The sequence below is a fragment of the Leguminivora glycinivorella genome, chromosome 11 (assembly GCF_023078275.1).
Source record: "Leguminivora glycinivorella isolate SPB_JAAS2020 chromosome 11, LegGlyc_1.1, whole genome shotgun sequence".
NCBI lineage: Eukaryota > Metazoa > Arthropoda > Insecta > Lepidoptera > Tortricidae > Leguminivora > Leguminivora glycinivorella.
In genome coordinates, this window is record NC_062981.1 from 6869049 (window position 1) to 6893561 (window position 24513).

The 24513-nt window shown below is 38.3% G+C and overlaps 1 protein-coding gene across 1 annotated transcript; it reads right to left on the bottom strand.

Annotated features, from left to right (window-relative positions):
- Window positions 1-42: 42 nt before the first annotated feature.
- On the bottom strand, window positions 43-21499 carry LOC125230900 (homogentisate 1,2-dioxygenase). Its single transcript, XM_048136178.1, has 10 exons — window positions 21361-21499; window positions 20731-20903; window positions 19883-19979; window positions 5259-5436; window positions 3703-3823; window positions 3014-3144; window positions 2404-2558; window positions 1791-1917; window positions 972-1153; window positions 43-429 (listed from the first exon to the last, which is right to left on the bottom strand). Exons 1-10 carry the CDS (start codon window positions 21373-21375, stop codon window positions 295-297), a joined length of 1314 nt encoding a protein of 437 aa, XP_047992135.1. The 5' UTR covers window positions 21376-21499; the 3' UTR covers window positions 43-294.
- Window positions 21500-24513: the final 3014 nt, after the last annotated feature.

Sequence of the window (24513 nt, forward strand, 5' to 3'; positions counted from 1 at the left end):
TCTGATCTTTTGGGTTTTTAATTACTTATTGAAACATACAAAAACGTTATTCGTCATCTTTATTTACTAACATGTATAAAAAACATAATTACATCAAAAAGCCAACGTTTAAATACATTGTAATACACGTAATAACATGACCATAATAAAATTAATAAATTATGTCAGAGGAATCCGCAGCCCGCGCGGAAAACGGGATTTTTATCGTCTCTTGTAAAAAAGTTATACAAAACTGTCAAAGCTTAAAGTAAAATTAAGTTTCCTTTCCTCCGTTTCATCTTATACGAAATTATTCTACACGTTGGCTTTATCCGAGAAGAGTTTAGGCAGAGCTTGCCAGCACTCGTGGTATTTGGCGTCCAGCTTCTGACAGGTCTCGGCTCCCCACTTGGTGATGGCCAAGCTTAGTGACGACTCGAACATGAAGGCCTGTTGGAAAATAAACGAATTTGAAGTCAGGGTGAAAATGATATAGAGATAGAAAAGTGCCACGACATGTACACGTTACCTAATTGTCCAAATGTTAATGGTCCCGATCTAAATTATGCTCGACTTTCCTTAAAATAAATCTTCAATTTGTCCTCACACCTGGGTCCCGCTTTGATGCTTGTGAGGCAGCGTAAAGGCACTGAGCATCACGACCATTTGGCGTCAGCATAGTGTGAGGAGCACCGCTTGACGGCTGCCTGTTTTACGTACTTATGTTCCTGTCTTCTGCGGCTTAAGTTCTGATTTTGAGGCAGCGTTATAGCACGTGAGCGTCAGGCTTTGTATCACCATGGAGTGAGGAGCACCGTCTACCATCAGCTATCTCCCTCACCTGAGTTCCTACAGCTATCATCCGCGGCTTGAGTTCTGCTAGTGAGGCAGCGTTGAAGCACTGAGCGTCACACATGTGGCTTCATGGAGTGAGGAGCACCGCCTACCATTTGCCCATCCCACACCTGAGTTCCTACAGCTGTCTTACATACCTGAGTCCCTACAGCTATCTTCTGCGGCTTGAGTTCAGCCTGTGAGGCAGCGTTGAAGCACTGCGCGTCAGGCCCGTGCGGCGTCATCGTGGAATGAAGCGAGGCACCGCCCGGCATGAACCCGCCCTCCTTGGCTTCGTAAGCGCCTAGGATCAGCCCCATAAACTCACTCATGCAGTTTCCTGGGACAATTCGAGATTCATATTAACAAGGTAAATTCACAAGAGCTGGCACAAATGGAACGAGTGAGTGAATAAAAATATGCGTGTCGTGTGACAGGTTAAGCAATAGTTGGTCGCTCTAGATAGTTACAACTGCATGTGCATACCCATACAGGGGTAACTCCCAAAATCAAAGTTTCATGTTTTCCTTACTTATATATGTACTAGCTTTTGCCCGCGACTTCGCTCGCGTTAGAAAGAGACAAAAAGTAGCCTATGTCACTCTCCATCCCTTAAACTATCTCCACTTAAAAAATCACGTCAACTCGTCGCTCCGTTTTGGCGTGAAAGACGGACAAACAAACAGACACACACACTTTCCCATTTATAATATTAGTATGGATATTGAACTTGTACACAACAGCGTCCTCTTGACAATGCTCATACATTCCTGGTTTGGCTCTACCTACGTACCAAGATGAAGAAGAGGCCAAGTAGAATAATAATAATAAAACACGCTCGTTGTCTCACGCTCGTCCGTATTGCGTTCGCTCAAGGTCTCAATGTAGAATGACAAATTCACTGCTTTTACTAAGAAAAAAAATCTGAATTGGCGCTCAGTCATAATTGTATTCCTTAACTTTACGAGTTAACTTACTGTGATAGTATGGAGGGCGGAAAGTGTCTTCCTGCACGGACCAGCGCGGCGGGAATATGACGAAGTCTGCAATAGCGACCCCGGGCTTCGTCGATGGACACGTCAGCACCGTGAATATTGACGGGTCCTAAACACAAATTAATTTTAAACTAGAAAAGAGTGGATAAGTTATCTACTTATATATGTATAATAGGTACAATTACCTACATCATACACAAACTCATGCCTGTAGCTTTACCCAATCGGGGTAGGAAGAGCACATGAAACTGTACAAGTTTCAGTGCCACTCTTGACAATTAAGGGGTTGAAAGAAAACTAAATTGTGATAAAGACGTCCCACCGACCCAAATCCCACAGCCGACTTCTACGACACTCACGGAAGGAAGCTACGTGATCCATCGAAACACATTAAGTGGAAGTGGTTTGTCAGATCAAATGGAAATCTGGGAAATTCGTGATCTCCGCCTACTGTGGGAACCAGGCGTGAGAGGTATATAATTCTTCTTCAAACTTCAAACAGGTCGTGTCTTAGCATATGTCCAACTCTTCTGTTTTCTATTGTTTTTAATATATTTACGTAAATATATTATATGTATGATGTAAAGTGACTTACGCAGTGGTCGAACGAAACAGAGTTGATAACCATGAAGTCGGCGAGGTTGTACTTGTACGGCACGTAGTTTCCGTGCCACGCCACCACGTCGAACGGCGAGTGGCGCTGCTGTGCCGCGAACAGCGCGCCTTGGTATTTGCTGATTATCGTGAAATCTGAAGATGTTTATTAGCTGTAGATTTTGCTCACGAATAGGAGTTTGATGATAATTTTCTTTGAAGTTTTTATCCTTAGAATTTGAACGAACGTTATACTCTAAATCGGTTAAAGCGTAAAGAGGAGGTTGAAGTTCCTTTTGCATTGTATGATTTGTTGTATGGTAACCTGTATAGTATACCACTTAGGTAAGTATCAGCGCTGTAGCGCGTTGCAACAAATTTGCAAGTGCAAAAAAGAACGCACCGACGGGATAGTCGGTATCATGCGACAATGCTAGTATCGCAGGTTAAGCTACTGGGGCCCATTTCTCGAAGCCACAAGTTACAATTTGCAAGTGGTAATCATTGTCTATGACAAATCATATGACAAGTTGGAAAGAGACTTCTGCTTGTAATTTGTAACTTTCAGTTTTGAGAAATGGGTCACTGGTCTACATACATTTAATGCTTACCGATATTGTCCTCATCGTGATATTTAGCGACTGGTGTAAGGAAGTCGCGCGGGTTGGCCAGGCCGTTAGCTCCGATCGGACCTAAGTCTGGCAGTTTGAAGTGCCCGTCGAATACCTCCAGGATATAGCCCCTGGTGAGAAACACAGAGTTGAGACTTGAGAATACTTACATATGTTAAGAGTCTGCAAAGATTCATGTGCGTAGAGACGAGAAAAATCTGTTCTATTATGACTTTTATTTTGACGCAGACTACAGCAATTATAAATAAACTTTCGTGAGACGTGTTCAGGCCCCATAGCCGAATGGCATTGAAACGAAAACGAAACGCCGCGAAAGGTAATAGTCTGGCTCTGTCGCGCCAATGCGCAAGGGCGATAGAGATAGATAGATATCTACGAGCCTTTCGTTTCGTGAGCGTTTGTGCATTCGGCTAACGCACGCTGATATTCAATCAATATACGGTTATACTCACGACAATTAGGTATTTTGCAAATCTACTTAAGTAGTACCAAAATTGTCTCACCACAGGCTATCCTGTGCTTTCTTTTTTGCCAGGGTGTACCTATTATGTATACATTACATACATCCTGGCAAAAATAGAAATTAAAGACTGGCAACACCATAGTCTCGTCCCTTTCAGATCAATATGTAAATGTACGGGACAACACGACAATGATAAAAATATTACCTTGAAGGCCCATCGACGGCGACAGCAAACCTCATGCCCAGCTGAACTACAGCGATCTCATTGGGAGCCACCTCCATGACGCCGAACTCCGTTGTGATCCGCAGCTTGCCTTGTTGGGGAACTGAAACAAATAGGTGTTTTTACTAGTGGGTCCTTTTAAAAAGCGCTGGTGGCCTAGCGGTAAGAGCGTGCGACTTACGATCCGGAGGTCGCAGGTTCGAACCCCGGCTCGTACCAATGAGTTTTTCGAAACTTATGTGCGAAATGTCATTTGATATTTGCCGAAAAGCGGTGAAGGAAAACATCGTGAAGAAACAGGACTAATTCCAATAAGGCCTAGTTACCCTTCGGGTTGGAAGGTCAGATGCCAGTCGCTTTCGTAAAACTAGTGCCTACGCCAAATCTTGGGACTAGTTGTCAAAGCGGACCCCAGGCTCCATGAGCCGTGGCAAATGCCGGGATAACGCAAGGAGGATGATGATGACTAGTGGGTCCTTTTTGACGTAGGTGTTTAAAAAACTAAATTTTAAAAGTGGCAACATTTTAGTGTTGACTCTTTCAAATGTGTCAGAAAACGAGACAGCACTATAACATAGTCACATTTTTAATTTCTACTCTTTGAGCATTTCGATCTAAGATTTCATCTGGCTTAGCATTTAAATGACACAATTATTATATCCATACTAATATTATAGAGGTAAATGGGAAAGTGTGTGTGTCTGTTTGTTTGTCCGTCTTTCACGGCAAAACGGAGCGACGAATTGACGTGATTTTTTAAATGGGGATAGTCGAAGGGATGAAGAGTGACATAGGCTACTTTTTGTTTCTTTCTAACGCGAGCGAAGCCGCGGGCAAAAGCTAGTATATATATAATTGTTGATGTTGACGCTAGACGCCAATCGAGACAGGAAGAGCGATTAACAATATTATCGCATTAGTTTAGTGCATTTGGCTAAAACCTGGCCAGAAATATATCGTCACTACTTTTAAAAAATCTCGAATCTCACGCTGTTCCTCAAAGTTAAAACGCAGTAAGTCTATATGCATTCCATACATACTTACTACAATTTTCTTTTCATTGACAGACGAAGATACAAGTTTTTTTAAAAGTTAGTGACGATATGACTATGCGCCATGTTGCGGAATAGGGAACTTGACTGTAGTTAAAATAAAATATTTTATACCATGTACGAAATAAAGCATCAGATTATTATAAGAAAAACATGGACAGAAGTTATTTTTAAATCCAATTTCTATTTAATAAGTCAGGTAGAAATATATAAAGTAACCGAGTTGACCGCGACGTCACTCAATTCGATTTCATATAAATTCCATAATTAGCAAGTCGTTCAAATTCGTTTTGGCAGTTCTCAAAAAGAAGCTGATTTGACTAGGAGGCAAGTAGCCTATTTCATTAGAGGAAATTTACTCTTTTCTTCATACTATAGAATAACACCGCTCTCTTGACAATATTCATGTATTTCTGGACGTGCCCAGAAACTACTCAAATGAATCAGCGAAGCACACTGCTACTGGTGTCACATATTAGGACTTACCTATAAGGAAGTCTCCATCGCTGCTATAGAACGCGCTGCGTTCCATACTCTTGTTACACAGGTAGATGTGTATGGCGAGACCGTTGCGCGCGCGCGGGTCGCCTGCGCCGCACACTGTGTGCAGGCCCGATACGAAGTCCACTGGGGTGCTTGGTAGGTCGAAGGGCAGCCAGCGGGACTAAAACAATATGCAGTCATTATTATTAAGCTGTTGGGTTTCTTAACTTTCTTATTATAAGGTCTATAATTTATGATTTCTATTTTTGGAAATATGCACTCACGTCTGTCTTTTTCTGGCAAAATATTAGGGACAATAGGGACCAAACCAAAGATCATTGAATCACTACCACTTGTTCTTATATATTCTGTGTCTACGCGGATCACCATTTTTTCAAAGAGTTTATGTATGGTGAATGGATCATCTCAATACAGGGATCGGAACCCGTTCCCAAATACCATTTGATATCGTTCTTAAACCGTTACCAATAAATTTTGTTCAATGGGAACAAAATAATTTCGGTTACGGTTCTTATATCGTTCCCTAAAAGAACGGTTCATTATAAATTTTGTTCAGTGGGAACAAAATAATTTCGGTTTCGGTTCTTATTTCGTTCCCTCAAAGAACGGTTCCTTACAGTAACGTTTAAATGAACGAACAGAATTTTAGCGTTCCTAAAACCAATATTATTTCGTTCCGAGCCGCGCGGGAGTAGGTATAGCGACTGTAGCGAGCGCCGGAGCCGAGCGTTTTCGCCGACGCACGAGCCGCCTTTCGCTGTCTCTTTTTCACACGAAGTTCATTTATATTTCTGTTTCGGTTAGCCGGCCGGCCGCGGCCGGCAATGAAGGTGAAGGTAGGTTGTTTGTTTTGTTTACTTCATTTACTTGAGTTGCAACTTTCGGCGTATAAACAGTGAACGTGCAGTGTAGTTGGGGAGTTTATTGCAAAACCTAAAATTTTTTGACCAAAGCATGAAACTTGGCACAGTTGTTCCTTATATCAAAATAAGCCGATTAAGATCGGGAGCCTCCCCCCTGGGGCCCGGGAAGTACAAAGTACCGCTTCACCCGGCTTGGTTTGAAAAATTCTAACTTACCCCGTTTAGTTAATAGGTCATGTTTGGTATCGTTTTCGAGTAAATCAATAACGTAGAATTCGTTTTTAGTACTAAAATTATAATTTAATGGTAAATAAAATAAAATAAAATAAAAAAAATGAAATTTTCCTCCATGATTTACAAATTCAAGTCATCATAAATGACAAACTGTTTGCTTTTTCTATAAATAAAAAATATGATATGAAAGCTTATTTAATATAGATTATAAAAAATATAACTTTTATTCACATTTACAAACGTTAAGTTCCACAAAAAAATTACTTTAAGACGCGCGGCGTCGGGACGCCGCGAGCGTAATTTTAAAATGCCTCTATTTTAAAAACTCTATTAGACCCCGTTTAGCTATTAGGTCATGTTTGATATAGTTTTCGAGTAAATTAATAACAAAGAATTTATTTTTGGTACTATAATTTAATGGTAAATAAGTAAATTAAAAAAAAAAATATTCATTTATGATTTGCAAACTCAAGTCAACAAAAATGTCAACTGTTTGCTTTTTCTTTAAATAAAAAATATGATGTAAAAGCCTATGCGTATGTCACCAAACACCAAGACAAGTTTGGTGGAAACTTTCTTCACGAACTGCTTGGTGTCTGATGACCATGGTCCAAATGTTTCAAATGCAATTGCCGCAAATATGTAGTTGTTTTTTAAAAATGCATATTTGCGCGTTTAAACTGGGCGTTTTGCAGCAGCAGTCCCTGGTTTCTGGGCCGAGCGTTAGACGTTGGACGGAGCCAAGGTATCCACACAGGTCACGCCCCACGCCAAGGGTCGTCCCAGAAACCAAGGCAAAAGCGAGCAACCATCAGGCCGCTTACCGTCTGCTGCTGACAAGCCGACAGGTTCGAGGGTTGTCGGTATGTTCGATGTGCCGAGAGCCTTGCGGATTAAATCGTAAAGTGCAGCGTGTCACAAAATTCGGCCAGCACTAGACTGGCAGTGGAGTCCGTGGTGTCCTAATGCGTCGGCAACAAGGGTGTGGTTGGCATGTCTTTAGCCCCAGTCTTAGACAAATGGCAGTATATGATGAAGTAAGGCAGCCTCGGAAGGAGGTATGTTCTCCAAGTGTCGATCTTTTCTAGTAAAGATAAGATAAGATAAAAGACATTTATTCATGACGCTCACAAACACGTACGTACATGTACACACAAGAATAGGACAAAAAACAGAGAACAGAACATTAAGTAAGTGCGCATCACGAAATGGACCCAACTCAGCATAATGCTAGCTGGAAGCCAGCGCTGGTCTTCCGTAGGGCCCATTCGGTGATGCCACGACAGATAACAAACACACAACAATAAAAAGAAAAAGAAAATGAAGAAAAGAGACAGAAAAAATAAAACTATTTACATAAAAAAACCAAGAATACACATAAATCACAAAAAACGGGAAAAAAAGGAAAACATAACAGAACACAAATTTTAATAAAACATTATCAACTACATTACATTGAACGCGACCACATCAGCTGTCAGCCCAGCCTGCCGCATCTAGCGCCACCCAGCCCGTTGGCAACAAACGTAACTAACGTGTTATTGGTGCAATTCGCAGCGAAAAAGGCTACAAAGCACAAGCAAATATAATTTGTTTTACTGATGTGGTCACGTCATGTAACAAACATCCTTAAGACTATTATATCGGTGTATATGCGGTTGCGGTAATGTTACAGCCTCAAGTAAAATGGGCATTCCGCGACACAGAAAGCAGCGTGGTCTAACCTAAAAAACATACATAAATTAACAAGCTGGAGTGATATGGCAATGCAAATGGGACAAAAACGACTGGTACGGATATATTATATGTTTAGATCATATGCAACTAGTGTCATGACTCAAAGTTTCCTGCGTTCTTTGATGTTGAAGCATGAAATCTTTTAGTTTACATCTAAAACTATATACATTAAAGTAAAGAGGTTCTTCCGGCACTCATTCACTGTTGCGTAAGGACCCTTGATCTGAAACAATATGTGCATTGTCATTTTATTTAAACAGATTCTGCAACTATCAAATTACAACATTTTGGTGGATCACGTACCTAACCTTCACTATTACACACTTACCTATCATACAAAATAATTACAAAATTTAGTAAAATCTGATTAGCCTATCTATGATATTGCTCCATCTCGTAATAGTTTGAAGCCTTGGGTGGCCATGTTTCTCCCTTGTTGATCGTTTCAAGCTGCGTTTATCGTACCTATCCCATACTATGTCTAATCTAGAAACTTTTTCTTTTGGCTTTGTAGCTTAGCCAGGCCACCCAAGGTGTCAAACTATTACAAGATGGAGCAATATCAGAGGCAAATCAGATTCTACTAAAGTTTGTAATAATTTTGGGCATATAATTAACCGGGCAACTATAATATTAAACGGGAAGTTATTTTTGAGGCCCCATTTTAGTCGCCAAACTATTATTTTTGATACCCATTTCTATGGTTATTCAGTCGCCCGGTTAAATACGTGCCATAATTTTGTATGATACGTAACGTAAGTGGGTAATACTGAAGGTTACGTGATCCACCAAAAAGTTGTAATTTGATAGTTGTAGAATCTAAAATGATAATGCACATATTATTTCAGACCAAGTCGTTGCGCAACGGTGAATGAGTAGTCTTTAGGTACCATAAAAGATCGACAATTGGAGAACATACCTCCTTCAGAGGCTGCCTATCAGCATATACTGCGCACAGTGTACCAGGGCCCCATTTCTCGAAGCTACAAGTTACAATTTAAAAGTGGTTTTCAATGTCTAATATGACAAGTTGGAAAGAGACTTCCGCTTGTAACTTGTAACTTTCAGTTTTGAGAAATGGGACTCAGGGCGTTCTTATTTGGAGTCAGGCGTTGGTGCCACACCAAAATTTACCAAGTCCGTCTTCTTGGGGATGGAAGGAAGAAGGAGACGAATGGGTACCACACTGGTCAGACAACACTGAAGTGGCCAGTATATGCTTAGAAGTTACAAGATGTTAATGTAAATCAGGTTGCAAAAACCGATGGCACTGCAAAAAGAGGGTAGAGCCCTCTTTATGCAGTTGCATATGTACCCAGCTATGTCTCTGTGAAGGGAATGTATAGTATGAGTAATCTGTCAATTAGGACACCACAAACTAAACTATAAGTGCTAACTTTTCAGTGTTGGATACTCTATGACAGTTCCGACTCAATTATAATAAGCTCATTATAATTGACTTTAGTTAACTATAATAATTTCAAAAATAGAACTTCATACAATTTCTATACTAATTTGCAGTACCTGGCAAATTTTCCTGCATCTGAAACACATTTTTTTTATCTGTCGCGTTGTCGGCTAATCAGAGACGGTTATTACAAACAATTGGTTGCTAGGTAATTCGATGTTGATACAACGGTGAAAGACTCTATTGACATTAATTTTAACTTGCATGAATGATGATATTTCCGTCCATTGATGATGAAGATGATGACTCGTAGAAAAAGTATTGTATACAATAGTGATATAATTAAACTGTTCACTCTCGTACCGTACTACACATGGTACTCGACTGAAAAGTTTTGTATTATATCACGATTGTATAAAATACTATTATATAAATTTCTTTCAGGATTCACTACAATGAATAAATAACAGGTACAGTCTGTCTTTAGAGTGTGTGGTCCGACCCGAGTGTTGCCGTTGTCGACACCGGAGTCCATAATAATGAATCTTTTTCTATTTATGCATTAACACACCTCTGACACTGGAGATCAAATATATGAAAGAGGCGCGTTCCCCGCACACAGTCTAAGCTCGCGTAGGTGAACGCGTACTATCCTTTGTGAATAGGCTTTAATATCATATTTTTATATTTATAGAAAAAGCAAACCGTTTGACATTTATGGTGACTTGAATTTGTAACTCACAGAAGAAAATTAAAAAATTTTTTTTAATTTCATTTAACATTAAATGGTCATTTTAGTACCAAAACTAAATTCTACGTTATTTATTTACTCGAAAACGATACTAAACATGACCTAATAGCTAAACGGGTTCTAATAGAGTTTTTTAAAATAAAGGCATTTTAAAATTACGCTCGCGGCGTCCCGACGCCGCGCGGCTTAAAGTTTTTTTTATGAAACTTAACGTTAGTAAAGGTGGGTAAAAGTTATATTTTTCATAATCTATATTAAATAGGCTTTCATATCATATTGTAGAAAAAGCAAACAGTTTGACATTTATGATGACTTGAATTTGTAAATCATAGATGAAAATTTCAAACTTTTCATTTTTTTTATTTTATTTACCATTCAATTATAATTTTAGTACCAAAAATGAATTCTACGTTATTGATTTACTCGAAAACGATACCAAACATGACCTATGAACTAAACGGGGTATGTTAGAATTTTTCAAAGCAAGCCGGGTGAAGCGGTACTTTGACCCCCCCTCCCGAGCCCCAGGGGGGAGGCTCCTGAAGGCTCCCGATCTTAATCGGCTTATTTTGATATAAGGAACAACTGTGCCAAGTTTCATGCTTTGGTCAAGAAAAAAAGGTTTGGCCTCTTTTTGTCGATAAACGTCCCCACTAAGTGATAGTGTATGCTGGATATTGAAACTATTGAAAGTGATAACGTGAACATAATAACATTAAGATGGGAAGGAAGAAACAGCATAGAATATACACCATGTATATGTATGACGAGGCTACAAAAAAATCAAAATGTTTAATGGAAAACTGTGACATAAACATAAGTTTGTTATTTTTTACTTTGAGCTATTGAGCTAGGTTTGGATAACTTTACATTAATATTAAATAAATAACTTGTCAATGTTAACCTGATAAACATAACAGTCCCAAACTATGTGTACGTTGTACGTAATTTGTGTATGCTTATAGCGTAACTAGCGAATAAGTGTAGGTACATATACAACCTTGGAGGACTACACATTTATTTTATTGTCACCATACCAACTGGTAAAGGCTCTCTTGATTTTCTTTCTTTCTTCTTTCAGAGCTTGTGTATGTTTTTAAAGGTTTCATTTTGTAAGTCTTTCTTCTTCGATGTCAATATTAGAGATGTGTTTCATTTCATCACTCATCAGGACAGGAATGACACACTTTTATATGAACTAGGTATAAATATACGTATCGTTTTTAGGGTTCCCCAGTAAACAATAGACGGCCAAGCAAATTTTGTCACTAAAAAGGGCGGCAAATTTTAAAATTGTAGGGCTCACCGGCCAATTGTCTTCATAAAGCCTGTCTACTTAAAGTTTCACGTTAACGGAATCATTAAAGGATTAAGACTATACAGGAGGCAAGCACGAATTCAGATTTTTAGGTCTTTATCGCCGTCGCGCTGACGGGGGCGGAACCCACAGAGAGGCCCTGTATAGTTGTGTGTGCGCGTGGCGCACGCACACAGACGCGTACGCCGGCGGCGCAAGTACTCGCGCTCGAGCCGACCGACCGGCGCCCGCAATCGCTCTCTATCTATTTTTTCGTGTTTTGGACTTCTGATTTGCGTATAGTTTTGGACTCCGTGAAGTATACTCTTACTGATTTGAATAGAATGCAAATTTGTCATATTTTAGGTATTCTAAATATTATTCCTTACCTTATACATAATGTAATTATCTTAAAAGGAATCATGATACCGAAATAAAGTTATTCGGTATGTAAAAAACTAAAGCCTTTTCGATGTCCCTGCAAGCATATAGCTCTGGAACCCCACTCTGGACGGCCGGTTAAGGCAAACAAGTAGGTTCTTATTATTTAGGATTATACCGTTTGATAACATATGTACGACGCCGACGATATGAAAAATACTAAATGTCGCTCATATGATATGTTATTTTATTTTTATGTAATTTTGACTAAATTTGATTTTAATCAATTCAGATAATCTGATTGAGATATGTGATCTGATTGAGATATTACGTAATACTGATGATATTTACATCGAATATGTCGTATGTTAGACCAGCTTCTCCCTGTTTAGATATCAGATTGCATTGACGAGGTTTTCATTGCCGATTTATTCAAATGCTAAATGCTTCACTGCTACTGTGGATTCAGCGATCCAAAAAGAACATTGGAATTTTCCAAACACCATTCAGCCTTGTTCTTTCTCACTTCCTATCTTTCATGTGCATGAGATCATTTACAAATATTCATGACAAAATAGATTAGTAGTGGTCATTCAAGGAGTAATATTTAATATTATTAATATTAATCGCTTTAATAACGTAAATGTATAAATTTTATCTTAAAATTCAACGTTTTTCACATGATTTTCTTAAATAATGCAATGGTATTTTTGTCTTAAACAATATTCGAATTATTCGTTTTATCCGAATTTCAACTTACAAAAAATCCGAATTTCAACTTACAAAAAATCCTGATTTTAAAATTGGCGGATATCCGGATAAAATGAATATCCGGATTGCAAGCCCTAGTAGAACTGGAACTAATTAAGTACTATGGACAGGGACCTTTATTCTGAAAACATCATAATTACTATTAGCAAGGATGATTCATATAGGATTGATAATGTTCATACTAAGAATCTTACCTGAATTTTTTAGCGCCACCTATTAAATAGTATCATAACTACACTGATGATGCCTACAAATATCTTTTCTAGGGTTCCGTAGTCAACTAGGAACCCTTATCGCCATGTCTGTCTGTCCGTCCGTCCGTCCGCGGATAATCTCAGTGACCGTTAGCACTAGAAAGCTGAAATTTGGTGTCAATATGTATATCAATCACGCCAACAAAGTGCAAAAATAAAAAGTGGAAAAAAATATTTTATTAGGGTGCCCCTACACGTAAAGTGGGGAGAGATTTTTTTTTTATTTCAACCCTGACGTGATATACCTATTGTTAGATAGGTATTAAAAAATGAATAGGGGTTTACTACTAACATTTTTTGATATTGTTAATTTTTTCGGAAATAATCGCTCGGAAATGTATGGGACATTTCAGGGGTAAACTTTTTTGTATGGGCTTTGTCAGTCCCGGTATATATCGTTCTTGCTATTAGGCAACTACTGAAATAATATTTGTGTGCTCTAATTCAATAACGACTCTTACGCAGTGGCCATTGAGGCCAATCAATTAAAGGTGAGGAAACAGTCTCAGCTGTTGCCATTAGATTTCGTGAAAATAACATTGATCGCGTTGGATATGGTAAGTATGATTAAGAAACTAAAGCCTGGCCAGAAATATATAACTATTGTCAGGAGTGCGCTGTTATTCTGATGTATGGAGTGACAGTTCAGTATAGTATGATGACTATGAAGAAAATAGTTTTAATGAAATTCCGCTACATGGCGCGTAGCCATATATTTCTGGTCAGGCTTTACATGTGTATAAAATAAAACAAAACTTATTAATCTTATGATATAATCTTTCCAGTAATTGCCTATATGTTTCCAGTAATTGCCACAAAAAAATTGTAAAAGTTAGTGGTATTCCCAGTAGTTACTAGGAGTAAAAGCTGGGAAAATAACATTGTAGTTACCACTGGTAACAACTTAGTGGTAACTCTAACTAGTGGAATAACCCTTATTTTATAACGATATTTCACTAACGAATGTACCAAAATATGATTGACTTTTACACTGAAGCTATAATTATGATAGAGTACACATAATCTTGATACACATTTAATAATATTTTTCTATTGTATTTTCGAGATCTTCTAAACAAGCCAGTAAATTCTCTTCGGGAACTTGTTCTAACTTTTTCTTATAACGACTGCAACTATATTACGCTTGCATGAATAAGGGCACATCGCGTCCGGTTCCGGTTCACTATAAATAGTATAAATGGATTGCATGGGTTGTGCTCTCTCAAGGACTGCATCTTGGTCCTTAAAAACATTTAAAAACATATCACTATTACAAATTCACACAGATTAAGTAACACACATATTTATACAAATTAGTGCAGATTATATTTTATACAGCTTTCTCACACTATAAGCACTTATATCCACCTCAAGGTCATCAGAATAGCTTGGATATGGGGTAGTTTTTTCTATATATATATATATATATATATATATATATATATATATATATATATATATATATATATATATATATATATATATATTTTGAAGACTAGATCTTCATCATCTATGTCAAAGCTTTTATCTGCAATAAAAATATTTTATTTATTTTGCATACTTACATTTCTAGATAATTATTACAATAAGTTACAATCTTTTGAGAATTGGGCCCTTGGTGTATCTACATGGAATACACAACTGTAGTTGGCGAGTGTATTAGTGTCTACACTGTCTACAGACGACCAAACCGACCAAGGTCAACAAGTACGGGATTGTAAGAGCGGGAGAGCTACGTCAACCGGGGTGGCTTTAGGAAAATTTGGGGTTACTTTGATGGTATTTGAACGGCTTTAAAATTAACATCATTCATTATTTACTGAAACTGTTCATGTAACTAGTAGCTGGATAATAGATCAATAAATATTCTTGTAAATCTACCATAGAAAATCGCGAATTTACTTACAGTATGACTTTAAAACTAAATTTTCAGTCACCCCTGCGTTTTAAAGCCACCCCGGTTGACCGTATAAGGCTTTCTCATTTTTTACAAATAACAGCGTCCCTAACTGACCTATGTCGGTACGGTCACCTGTAAGTACCTACTTTAGGAGTGACACCGAATAGGGCTTGTAATCCGGATATCCGCTGATTTTGAAATTCGGATAATTTACACGTTAAAATCCGGATAAAACGAATAATTCGAATATTGTGAATGCCAGAAATACCATTGCAATTTTTAAGAAACTCATTTGGAAAACAAATTTTAAAGTAAAATTAACACATTTACGATATTAAAGCGATTTATATCAAAAATTACTCCTTGAGTGGCACTACTACCTTATTTTATAAGTAAATAAATAATAAATAAATATTGGGGGACATCTTACATAGATCAACCTAGCCCCAAACTAAGCAAAGCTTGTACTATGGGTGTTAGGCGACGATATAAATACATACTTATATACACAGAAAACATCCATGACTCAGGAACAAATATCTATGCTCATCACACAAATAAATGCCCTTACCGGGATTCGAACCCGGGACCGCGGCTTAGCAGGCAGGGTTTTTTTCATGAATATTTGTGGATAATCTCATGTATATCAGTTTAACTCAATCAATCAAGTGACACTGAGTACCGTATCAAACGCTGCACTTTCATTATTGTTAGCATCCGAATACATTATAAATAAATAAATAAATTGCTAACAGAACTAAAACTGTTCAAATTTTCTGACAAAAAGAAGTCTTCTATGTATCCCGCGGCGGAAGACCTGTTTAGTATTGAACTGCAGAACAAGATGAAGTAGTTAAGCAGATACGCTTTTACATTTTATCCTTTCAAAATAGGTTGCAAGTGTTGCAACACCAAAACTTTTTCGCTGTATACGTAACGTAAGGCCCTCTGGCTAAGAACGTCTACCCGAGAGTCCCAAGTGTAACTGGAATGGAGTCACGAAGTCATCAAAGATAAGAGGTGAAAATTATTAGAGAGAAAGATCATTCAGCCTTGTTATTTAACAAAGCTAAATGGTGTTTGTAATATGTCATAGTTCTTTTTGTATTTGAATAAATCGGCAATGAAAACCTCGTAAATGCAATCTGATATCTAAACAAGGAGTAGGTCTAACAAGGTAATATTCGATCTAAACGATCACAACATGACGTTTTGCCTCATATGGCAATCAGATTATGTCTCTAGCATTAAAATTCATTAATATCAAATATTAGTCAAAATTACATAAAAATAAAATCATATATCTTATGATCTTGAAAAAGAGGTTGATGCTAGATTAAACAGCGATCAACAATTATCACTACCTCTGAAACCTGTTACACCCAGAGAACTCTACCGAGTGATCAGAAACCTAGGAAAAGCGAAGGCACCAGGGTTTGACCTGATAACAGCTGAGATACTTAGACACCTTACAAAGAAACCAATGGTATTTCTCACCATGCTATTCAACGCCATTCTAAGATTACATTACTTCCCAAAGCTCTGGAAAGTCTCCCAGATATGCATGGTACCAAAGCCCGAGAAACCTCCAACGGAACCAAGCTCATACAGACCCATCAGCCTACTGCCCATATTATCCAAAACTTTTGAGAAAATACTGCTGTGTAGGTTAAAACCAGTACTGGAAGAGCATAACATAATACCTGATCACCAATTTGGTTTCCGACAAAATCACTCGACAGTTGAGCAAGTACACCGTGTAGTAGCAAAGATAAGACAATCCTTAGAGCGTAAAGAATATTGCGCTACTGCTTTTCTTGACATACAGCAAGCATTTGACCGCGTCTGGCACAAGGGGCTCCTATTTAAACTGAAAAACTTACTTCCTAACTCATTCTATATGATTTTAAGATCTTACATACAGGAGAGAAAGTTCCAGGTTAAATTTAATGACGAATACTCTGAACTCTATGACATAAACGCTTCTGTTCCTCAAGGTTCTGTCCTTGGACCTGTGTTGTACTCAATATATACCGCAGATCTTCCATGTACTGAAGACGTTGTCACAGCAACATATGCTGACGATACAGCGTGCCTTGCCGCTGATAAAGATCCCGCTGTAGCGTCACAAAAACTGCAAATACAGCTGCACAAAATCGACCAGTGGCTCGACAAATGGAGAATCAAGGCAAGTACAACCAAGTCACTCCAAATAACATTCACCCTACGAAAAGGAGACTGCCCGCCCGTAACTCTACGAGGAGAGACTCTACCCAGCGAATGCTGTGTTAAATACCTAGGCCTACACCTGGATAGGAGACTTACATGGGCCAACCACATCAAAGCAAAGAAGAATGAAGCTAACATACAATATAAACGGTTACTATGGCTAATTGGAAGACAGTCTCCTCTGACACTTAGCAACAAACTTCTGGTTTACAAATGTATCATAAAACCTATATGGACGTACGGTATTCAGCTCTGGGGATCAGCCAGCAACTCTAACCTCGAGATCCTCCAAAGATTCCAGAATATTATTCTCAGAACAATATCTTGTGCACCCTGGTTTGCCCGAAATAAAGAAATACATGATTACCTTCATATACCAACCATTAAAGAGGAAGTAAATAGCTTCTCAAGGAAATACAAGGAAAGACTCACAATCCATGAAAATGAACTTGCTAGAGACCTACTAAATGAAAACAGTAACAACACAAGACTCAAAAGGTGGAAGATCTTGGAACTAGACCAGAGAGAATAACGCCCCCCTCTCTCCACAAAAAAGGAATGGTGGTTAATGGACCACCACCGGGAAAATGTTATTAATAGTACCATACAATCTGATTATGGCTAAGAAAGCCGATGGCAGATGAAACTTCAAAAAAAAATATATATATATATCTTATGAGCAACTGAAGTCATTTCATAAAAAAGGCAAGAATGAAATAACTAAGTAACCTAACCTAACATTAAGGTTACGAACAACAGCTGAAGCCTGATTATAAAATAACAATTTCCTACGGCGTTTTTTTCGTATCGTTATGTTACTAAATATGAGATTTATTAAATAAAATAAAAAATATTCGAAATATCCGTTTTATCCGAATATCCGAATTTTCAAATATCGAGTCGAATCATCCGGATTTCGAATTGGACGGATAATTGCAAGCCCTAACACCGAACCACTGGGCAGAGTTTCAGTATTTAGGTTTATGAAGGTTTAGTATAGGTAAGTAAGTTTTACTCAGTGGCTCATTCTGTGCATCGATCAAGTCATAAATATCATCATTAGTGCCCCTTTCACTCGCAGCAGTATAAGAACATTGAATGAATTGGGATTCTTCGAGTTCTGGGACACGGGAGTCTTGAATACTAAAAACAATTTATTTTTGTGACTAATTGCACATTGTCTTATCTTTAATTGTGACGTTTTTAGACTAAAGGTCCATTGTTGATAGTAGCTGATGTAATTTCTATGGTAATTGACTATCTACAGTACCAACAATGAGAGTCCTTTTAATTTAAAACGTCACAATTAATGGGAAAGTAGTGTATATTACACACACACACACGCACGCACGCACACACACACACACACACACACACATTATATATATATATATATATATATATATATGCTGTAGTAATGTAGTCTGGCTGTGAGCGTTTGTGCATTCATCTACGCACACAGATGAGATGACCGTACCAAGGTCAAATAAGGACGCTGCTATTTGTTAGAAATGTTAGAATGAGAAAGTTATTTAACTCTCACGCTCTTGCTAATAGCGGCGTCGCGTCCTTATTTGACCTTGAAAGGTACGGCCATTGCAACAGAACCGCTTTGCTCGGAAGTCCATCTCACAAAAGTGCTTACAGATGGGATGACCGTACTAAACCAAGGTCAAGTAAGGACGCTGATGTTTGTTAGAATGAGAAAGTTATTCAGCTCTCTCGCTCTTGCTAATAGCGGCGTCGCGTCCTTATTTGACCTTGGACTGTACGATTGCCTGTAAATAAATAAATACTTAAGCGTCGTGACATTACTTAAATTTTAAAATCGGTAAAATTGAAAGCACTAAATTTTAAAAAAACAAACTTACTTTTTTTTTTTTTTTCGTTATAAACAAAGAAATATTACAAAAAAGGTTTGTACTTATCTGCCAAACTGCACAGCAGCACTTCATTGTGGTTGTGGTGCAGAATGTTTTCGACGTATTAGTTTCGTTCGACGCCACGTTTACTCACCGCTAGTCTCAAATCAAACAAGTTACTAAAGTGATGGCCGTGGCCGACACCGCTTGCGCATGGTTCCCCCCCACTGTTCGTTCAAATTCTTGGAAATAGAAAAACCGAAATAATTTCGTTCCTGCGAACTGTTCTTTAAAGAACGTATCATTTAATTCCGTTCTTCGGAACGGTTCTCACTCATAAACCGAAATAATTCCGTTCCCGCGAACTGTTCTTTAAAGAACGTATCATTTAATTCTGTTCTTCGGAACAGTTCTCACTCATAAACGTTCGTTCACTGAACGAAAAAGAATACCGGTTAATGGAACCAGAAACGCTAAAATAAAGTTCTCGGGTCAACGTACGGAACCGTTCCGAAAAAAATACCGGTATCCGATCCCTGTCTCAATACAATACCTATGGTCCTAAATGAGGAGCAAACTGATATTTTATCACGCCAGGGTGGCTAGCCGAATGGCACAATCGCTCACGAAACGCTCACGAAACGAAGCGCTAGTAGATATCTATCTCTATCGCGCTTGCGTATTGGCGCGACAGAGCCAGCGGCGTATCGCTTTCGTTTGGCGTCGGAGAAATGCCATTCGGCTACGGGGCCAGGTGGCTTTAACATAATCGCCTGCTTGGGTTGCTTGCCTACCTGATTTTTATACATGCTGTATATTTAAAATCATATAAATCATATTCAGATGACAGCGGTCAATGTACTTTACTCCAAGGGTGAAAACTGTTAGATAGCAGGTATCTTGATTATATTTTAAGTACCTGATTGGGGTCAGGCTCCTGTTCGTCCCATTTGTGGGTGAGGTGTTTGGCGACATCCAAACGCTTGAAGGGCTTATGCACAACAGATGGGCGGATTCTGCAACATAAATCGTACAGTTTAGACTATACCTACCTATAAAAGTTGCAAAGGAGTCAAACTTATAAAAATCAAACGTACCTATTACCCAAATCTCTATAAGTAGTAGCGCGTTTTCATTGACCGGAAATTAGCCTTTTGCCTTGTCTTATCTGTCTATTATCTATTGTAGCAGGTACGGGTACTGCCTTCGCGTATCAGCGTTAAAAACGAAGCCAGATTTCATGCTCTTAAGAAAAATCTTGATAGCGCGTTTTACAAGATCGATCAGAACTGAAAAGCGCCATCTATCGAAAAATTGGTAGTACCTGTAGAACCACGTGCGTCTGTTCTCATTCCTCGGCGCGGTGAAGGCGGACCCTTTAGTGCGTTTTCACATTATCCGATCCGATATCGGATGTCGGACCGATATCCCATACATTACAGGCGCCATCTTGGATTTTTTCTTAATAGAAAAACGAATTTTAATAAATTCTCCCGACTTCCAATATCGGATCGGATAATGTGAAAACGGAGTAAGAGTTGCTCAGCGTAGAGTCCATAAGTGTAGCGCTGAGGGGTATTCCGTCACTACTTGAACTAAAGCCCTAGTAGCCCTACATATAGAAGCAAGTATATAGGTAGCCCCGTAGTCTGTTCCCGCGCGTTAAAAATGGAGTTGAATTTCTTGTTTCCAAGAAAGATCTTGATAGCGCGTTTTTCAGTCGAGACCCCGACCGGAACGTGCCATCTATCGGAAAATTGGTAGTACCTGTAGAACCAAGTGCGTCTGTTTTCATTCCTCGGCGCGGTGAAGGCAGACCCCGAGAGTTGCTCAGCGTAGAGGCCGTAAGCGCAGCGCTGAGGGGTGTTCCGTCCTGCTGGGAGAGCGCCCGGCCGCCGGGGGTCCTCTGATGAGAACTCGGAGCCGAAGCCTGACAGATACTGATGGAACAATACGAAATGTTGATTACGGAAAGTACCTAATTAATATAATAACCTGGGAGGCACGACTTTTTACATTACAAATCTTTTACCTACTAGAAATGTAGGTACTAATGTATTATTTATTACAAGTATCGTGGTTTTTTCCTTTATTTATCCAGTAAGTAGAAAGAGACAACATTAAAGAGGTTTAGCTGTAGCCACACATTATGAATTTATGACATCTCAAAATTGGGACTACTTTTAGAACTATCTTATTTCCATCTTATTAGTGTAGATATTAAAACATTCGTGTATTTTTTTCTAGCTTCTAATAAATGGTCTCATTTCATTAAAGGTCACAAGTTCACAATTAAACTCCCCTGGAGCGCCCGCCCCCCTAAATCACATACGATTTATAGATACCGTGTGTCTATAGGACGCTCCACGGGTTAAAATGATAAAAATGCGTACTTACCTTCAAATCCGACATTTTCTCCAAAACCAAATCCCTTGCTACACGAACCAGCTCACGGCAGCAAGTATAGGAGTTGTTTACCAGCGGGGCTATATAATTTCTACGAGTATGCTAATACGGCCGGTTTACTGAGATAACTCCGAGCCACAGAGAACCTCCTATAGAGTAGAAATCTTGTATATTTTGTTCGCGATACGAGTCACCAGTGTTTGGGGTGCGAGGAGCGGGCGGGGAATGTGTTAAGCGCGCTGTGATTGGCCGTTTCAAGGACGGCGGGCAGTCGCGCCAGATGAAAAGGGACAGAAGTATGACTGTCCCTCTACTGACGCGTAAGTGGCCAATGTAAGTTGACCTATGCCGGCTCTGAATAAATTATAAATATGACTTATTTGTGGAATGTAATGCCGTCTGTTTTTAAATTTGAGCTTCTTGTTACCTTTCCACACCATTTCACACTACAGGTGGACATCTTTAAGGCATCAAAATACCCTTTTCCAATTTTTTTGTGCGAAAAACACGCGCTGCTTTCGGGTCTGTTACTTGGTCGATACTGATCGGGCACGGCGAGCGCCCGCGCTTAATATCAGTGCAAATACTAGGAAGGCTGGCGACCGCGAGTCGTCTTGTAATGGATGTCTATAGGGGTTGGTCTGTGCTCCGAGCAATCTCGAAAACAACTGGCTTGGTAAACAGAACTTGACAGCGAAACAGCGACATAATATTACTCTTTTTGTGCTGCTGATTACTTAATTAAAATGATAAACAATTGTGGTGGGGATATATTCCATAAGTAAGGTGAAGGTTGGATGGTTTTCTTTTGGGGGACAAGATAGAAACCCACCCGCAGTAGGGTAGGTATAGGTAGGTAAGGTGCATTAGGGTAATTCCACAGTAATGCTCGGATAATTCCGAAATGGGAATCTTGATAATTATGATGGAAATAATGGTGATTTTTATGCGACTTTCGTAATTAGACGACTTTCGGAATTACCCTAATGCACCTTACTTCGTTTTACGGACTTATTTCGTCTTATCCCTCAAATTTCTCTCATTACAAAAAAAATAAAATACGTAAAATAAATTTAGGTATTACCAGCCCGCATCTAATACCTAGTAGGTACGTAAAGCTAGATTTGAGCAATTGTCAATCGTTCTGTCCAAGTTCTAAAAGTAATTCTATATGTGATGAACTAGCAACTAGTTACACAATGTTGTGTAATATGGTGTAAGACAAGACGAGACATATTTTTTAAATGTGGGATTTAAAGTATAGGTCTGGTAGGTGAATATTATTTAAAAAAAAAATAGAGCACCTATTTATTATCCTAATCTTTTTATGACACACAAACGAAAATATAAGTACTCATAGAATGCAATGGGAATTTATTTATATCGCTAGAACAAGTTGTTGTCAATAGGAATAACTGGTTTAAGTTCCTTACGACATTCATATTTAAATGAGGGAGGCGTTGATTCTTATATCGGTCAACATATTTTAATATTAGCGGCCGTTACACTATAATAGATATAGACTTAAGATCATACTTTTTTCACCAAGCAATGTTTTTTTTAATGTTAAAACTTCTAACAGGATGTTAAATTATTATAAGAGAAATAACAGACAAAATACTTTCGCAAAGATATTTATTTCATTTATATGAACAAATGTTAAGCGATCCGAATGTTCTTGTATTCGAGTACAATTCATGACAGTTTAATGGACTATACTACAATGGTGAAAGATGTTTCTCCAACTACTATGTACAAATAAAGACAAAGAACAAGCAAGAAGTTTACACAGGCAAGGGTTAGGCGCTCCTGAATGGCAGAAACAGTACGCAGCAACGCTTCCTGATTGGAAAAAAACGTTATAGTAGGTCGCACCCTCTCGTCTCAGCCAATCAGGTGGCAGCACTGATGACGCACTGCTCCCTTATTGGCAAGTCAAGTAGCGCCAACGCGAAAAGTAGTTGAAGATTCATTAGAGGATTACATGATTTGATTCAGAAATGATTTTACAGTTTCAATAGTAAATTTCAAAATTGTAACTACTTTACTTATAGCATGATTTTAATATTATTATTGTTCGTATAATACTTTATAGCTACCAATTTGAGATGACAACGTAGAGGTCTGACCATATCGATTCTTTTGCGTCTTTTTTATCGACTTGACAATTTTCTTCTGACAATGACAAGTCAAAATCATATTGATGTAGATAACTCTCCCATGATTGTTTGAACCTCATGTTAAGGTAAAAATGGTTACTTTCCCATTAAGATATGGAAGGGTAAGATGCTTTAGAAGTCAATTACGGAGTAGTTTATCATTTAAAATGCTCTAAAGTAAACAATAAACACTTATCATCCTCAGCCACTGTCAGATGACAACTGTCAAGATGTTGCACAGATTTTTTTAAGTATCTTGTACCAACTTGGACAGACCTCTAGTTAAAGTTTCAAGTGTGTTCATACAACTACACTAAAGGAAGATATTGTAATAAATATACTTAATTTAAATTCATCCTACAAATCAAGCAAAATTATTTGGACAAAAACATCGCGTGCTAATATAGCAATAAATAACATTCATTGAATGAACAATAGATTACAGTAATAATGAAGCTAAAACATCGATCCTAACATTAAAATATTATGCATTAACAATAAAACTTAATAGTGAACAACACAAATCACAGTTACGTAATGGTGCTCCCACACTGGCTGTTATTAATGTTATTATAACTACTGATGTGCCGACGGAAAGTTTCCACAATTCTGAAATATTCACATAGGAAAACTTCGGAAACTTTCCATACTTTGTATGGACAATTGTATGGATGGAAACTTTCCATTTCATAAATTGAAATTCCCTTTATTTTTCGTGAAAGTTTCGTGAATTTTTCAAGAAATTTAAGATTTTTTTGGAAAGTTTCCGCAACTTGCACATCATTAATATCATCATAACATTGTGTGACAGGGACAGCGCGATGGCACTGACACTCTGTCCTTGTCATACAGTGTTATAAAACATTTATTTTATAACAGACAATGCGGGAGTACCATAAGTTGAAAACGCGTATACAAATACAATAAGCGCTTCACCTCAATTATTATATTCATAAAAGTATTATTCATTGAAACGTACGAAAAT

Excerpts from the sequence above, each read along its gene's own strand:
- LOC125230900 (XM_048136178.1), bottom strand. Across the intron at positions 5,437-19,882 it reads AGGAGCCTGACCCCAATCAG|TCCCGCTGGCTGCCCTTCGA; the intron begins GTACTTAAAATA and ends ATATTGTTTTAG. Across the intron at positions 3,145-3,702 it reads GCCGTCGATGGGCCTTCAAG|GGGCTATATCCTGGAGGTAT; the intron begins GTAATATTTTTA and ends GTTTCTCACCAG.